This window comes from Egretta garzetta, unplaced genomic scaffold, assembly GCF_000687185.1.
Source record: "Egretta garzetta isolate BGI_Z169 unplaced genomic scaffold, ASM68718v1 scaffold427, whole genome shotgun sequence".
In the NCBI taxonomy this organism is placed as follows: Eukaryota; Metazoa; Chordata; class Aves; order Pelecaniformes; family Ardeidae; genus Egretta; species Egretta garzetta.
Genome location: NW_009260345.1, coordinates 713,053 through 716,630, shown reverse-complemented (window position 1 = coordinate 716,630; position 3,578 = coordinate 713,053). Strand labels below are relative to the sequence as shown.

General features: G+C 51.5%; 2 protein-coding genes across 2 annotated transcripts in view; both read left to right on the top strand.

Moving 5' to 3' along the window:
* The first annotated feature begins 916 nt into the window (after positions 1–916).
* On the top strand, positions 917–2,338 carry LOC104129761 (zinc finger protein 501). The gene has a single exon (XM_009642725.1). The coding sequence runs from the start codon at positions 917–919 to the stop codon at positions 2,336–2,338; it is 1,422 nt and encodes a 473-aa protein (XP_009641020.1).
* A 561-nt stretch (positions 2,339–2,899) lies between these two features.
* Positions 2,900–3,578, top strand: part of DDX11 (DEAD/H-box helicase 11) — a 19,982-nt gene continuing 19,303 nt past the window's right edge. Inside the window, 1 exon segment of the mRNA XM_009642724.2 lies at positions 2,900–2,946. Within this exon segment, the coding sequence (XP_009641019.1) occupies positions 2,900–2,946 (47 nt within the window).

Here is a 3,578-nt window from a genome sequence, read left to right as displayed (position 1 = left end):
CCTGAGTGTTGTAAAGAAAATTTGGAAATCAGTATAACCACTGTGGTGTTGTCTTCCAAAATCAGCAGATCACCCAAAAGAAAACCTGAGGGGTTCATCCTGCTGCATTCGTCTCATCTTTGGACCTCCCACATGTAAGAGGATGATGTTAGCTCCGTAAGCAGTGCCATCCAGCTAATTGGCTTACCTCACGTGCCAGGATCCATTTCCGAGGTGTGTTCTCCATGTGACTATAAGTAATAATAAACCAGGAGCCTCTAAATGTTGATTATTTCCATGCTTAATTAATAAAACAGTTTATCGTTCCACTCATTTGCCTATCTGTTCTGTAGACAAAATCTAGATAAAATTTGCTGCAGAGTATGTAGGGCTTTCTTTTTAAGGAAAAAGGCTATGACTGGAGAGAAGAAGGAAAACAGTCTGCTTGACAGGGTGGATGTTCCTGTGGTGTTGGCTGCTTCCTTCCTTGATTAAGCATGGGAATGCTGGAAGAAGAGCAGTGATTCATAGGCAGTGGGAGGAGAAGTAGCTGCGGTGAAGGTTGTTGAGGAGAGCAGTGGTGATGTTCCTCTAACCTCGCTAAATGTGGGAATTTCAAGGACAAGCAAGTGACAGATTTTGTCCTTTAGGGCTGTAACTTTATGACAGAGAACCCTCTTTGCAATAAGGGGCCACAGTGGCCCCCCATCCTCAGGTCACACTCCCTTCCCGTGCTTCTCAGTCTCTGTGCCCTCACCCTGACCAGAGAAGATACGGAGGGGCTGGCTCCTGCAGTGTTACCTAGTGGTGGCTGACGTCCAGCGAGTCTCTGCAGTTGCCCTGTTTGGACTTCTCCCTCAGAGAAGCCAGGGGGTGCGGTGTGTGTGTGTGTTATTCATTGCTAGTTCTTCTGTTCACTCCGGCAGGTGACAGGACCATGGGCGACACAGAGGAGGGCAAGCTTCAGCAGGGAAGTCCTGTGAGAGCTGAACTGCATCTGTTCCCCTCCAGAAAGCTCACAGGAGATACCCTCCAGGACACCGATCAAAGACAGGACCACAAGCAGGAGCTGGAGACAGAAAATTATGTGGAGACGTCTTTTGGAAAGAGACCAGGCATGGTAATTGCCCGTGGAATGGAAGTCTGGGAGTGCGAGGACAGCGGTGGAACCCACATCAGCAAGGTTATCCTTGCTGGAGACAAGCCAGACCCACCCATGTGTAGGAACAGTGCCATTTGGATTCAGCAGGTGGGAGAGAAAACCTATGAGTGCCCCGAGTGTGGGAAGAGCTTCAGCCGGAGCTCATACCTGAGCCAGCACCAGAGGATCCACCTGGCAGAGAAACCCTTCAGCTGCTCCGAATGTGGGAAGAGTTTCACCCGCAACTCAGACCTGATCAAACACCAGCGGATCCACACCGGTGAGAAGCCCTACCAGTGCAATGAGTGCGAGAAGACCTTCAGCCAGCGGTCCAATGTCATCAGGCACCAGCGGACCCACACGGGAGAGAGACACTACCAGTGCAACGAATGTGGGAAGAGCTTCAGCCAGAACTCGCATCTCATTGTCCACCAGCGAAGCCACAAGGGCGAGAAACCCTTTAATTGCCCCCGGTGCGAGAAAAGCTTCAGCGACCGCTCCTCCCTGATCATACACCGGAGAGTCCACACTGGAGAGAAGCCCCACAAGTGCCAGGAGTGTGGGAAGCGTTTCCGGGACAGCTCAGCCATCATTCGGCATCAGAGGATCCACACGGGAGAGAAACCGTACGAGTGCACAGAGTGCGGGAAAACCTTCCGGCAGAGCTCCTCGCTGGTGACCCACATGCGAACACACACGGGCGAGAAGCCTTACAAGTGCCCCGTGTGCGGGAAGGGCTTTAGCCAGAGTTCGGCACTCACCACTCATCGCCGAATCCACGGGGGAAAGGCCTTGCCCGTGTACCATGGTGGCCTCTTGCCCAACCCCTACCAGTGCACTGAGTGTGGCCGGAGGTGCAGCGACCGCTCCACTCTGGCCAAGCACCAGACCACGCACGCTGAGGAACGGCCCTACATCTGCGTGGAGTGTGGGGACAGCTTCCGCCGGAGCTCGGCTCTCAACGTGCACCTGAGGATCCATCGCGGGGAGAGACCCTACAAGTGTGAGGAGTGCGGAAAAACATTCAGGCACAGCTCGGCCCTCGGTGCCCACCTGAGGATCCACGCAGGAGCCAAGCCCTACGAGTGCGGCGAGTGTGGGAAAAGCTTCCGGAAAAGCTCAACGCTTAAAGTACATTTGAAAATCCATGTGGTCAAGAAACCTTATAAATGTACGGTGGGTAGGAGAACGCTCACTTCCCGCTCTCTTCTGCCATAGGGCTGGAGCGGGTGTTCGGAGCAGGAAACAAAAAGCAGTGTTTGGGGGCACCTGGAAAAGGTGGGTGATGAAGAACCACAGTGGGAGGAGACTGACTGGAGACGTGGGAACTCTGGTGTCGGGGCTGGGTGCTTAACCCCAGTGGCACACAAACCATTAGGAGGTCTGGAAGCAGGGAGTTAGTCCTAAGAGCCAAGTGCTGGTGGCTTAGGAAGAGCGCTGAGAGCCTGAGGAAGGGGCACCAGCTTTTGGGTAAATTGGGGACTGTGAGTATGCAGTAGAATAACAACTGGGAGAATCAGGCTTGTAAAATAACTTTTCAACTGAAGTGAAGATCAAACTATAAAGTTCAGGTTGGTTCTGACTCAAAACTTTGGCTTGTTAGACACTGTAGTAGTCTTAGGAACTCTCTTTTTTGTTACCTTCCCTTGTTTTTCATGACCCTTGTGAGCTGACCCAGTGTTTGACAAGGTGCTTCCAAATCTTTTGAGTCAGAGACCCTGGAGCTGAACTTCAATCTATCTGTCTTGTCTTCCTCTTTTCCAAATCTTACATGGGACAATGAATTCCTACCTCTGCACGGGAAGCCTGAGCGAGACGATAGCCCAGTAATGCGAAACCGTCGTGGCTGTTCCCAGAAAACATGGATGCACAAGCATTTCCAGCTGGAACGCTGCCCATTACTGGTCTGTGGCAGTTTCTCCCAGGTTTGTCCGTGCTGGTTCGATACACCTTCCAACATGGGACAGTAACGAAAATATGGGCAAAAATGTGGCCTTACCTTATTTGACCAAAACCAGTATTCCACCCCCCAGCCCCAGATGTACAAGTCGGCATCGGTACACGACCAGTTCCTACCAGTAATCCGGAGAAGGTTTCCAATTTTGTAGTCCTTTTTATGATGGAGTACTCTTCTTTAGCTCACTATTGTTTGTACAGTATCAACATACAAAAAAGTGCAGCGTGAACAGTTAGGAATTACTATATTTGCATTTATTACTATGCTAATGACTAATAAACCCCCTCTATATTGCTATGTTTTATTACTAGCTATGTGTTTCCATCCTAAATAAAACCTGGGGTTTTTTTTTCCGCTCTTTATAATCCAGTTTTCTGCCCTCGCGTACAACGGGAGTGAAACTGTACGGGGAGGGGGCAGCCCTGCTCCGAGCCCGATGTGGCGAGGAGCGCCTCCTTGGGCACCCCCGGCCCCTTCCCAGCCCCGGGCTGGGAGCCGGCA

Excerpts from the sequence above, each read along its gene's own strand:
- LOC104129761 (XM_009642725.1), top strand. The coding sequence starts at position 917 with ATGGGCGACACAGAGGAGGGCAAGCTTCAGCAGGGAAGTCCTGTGAGA.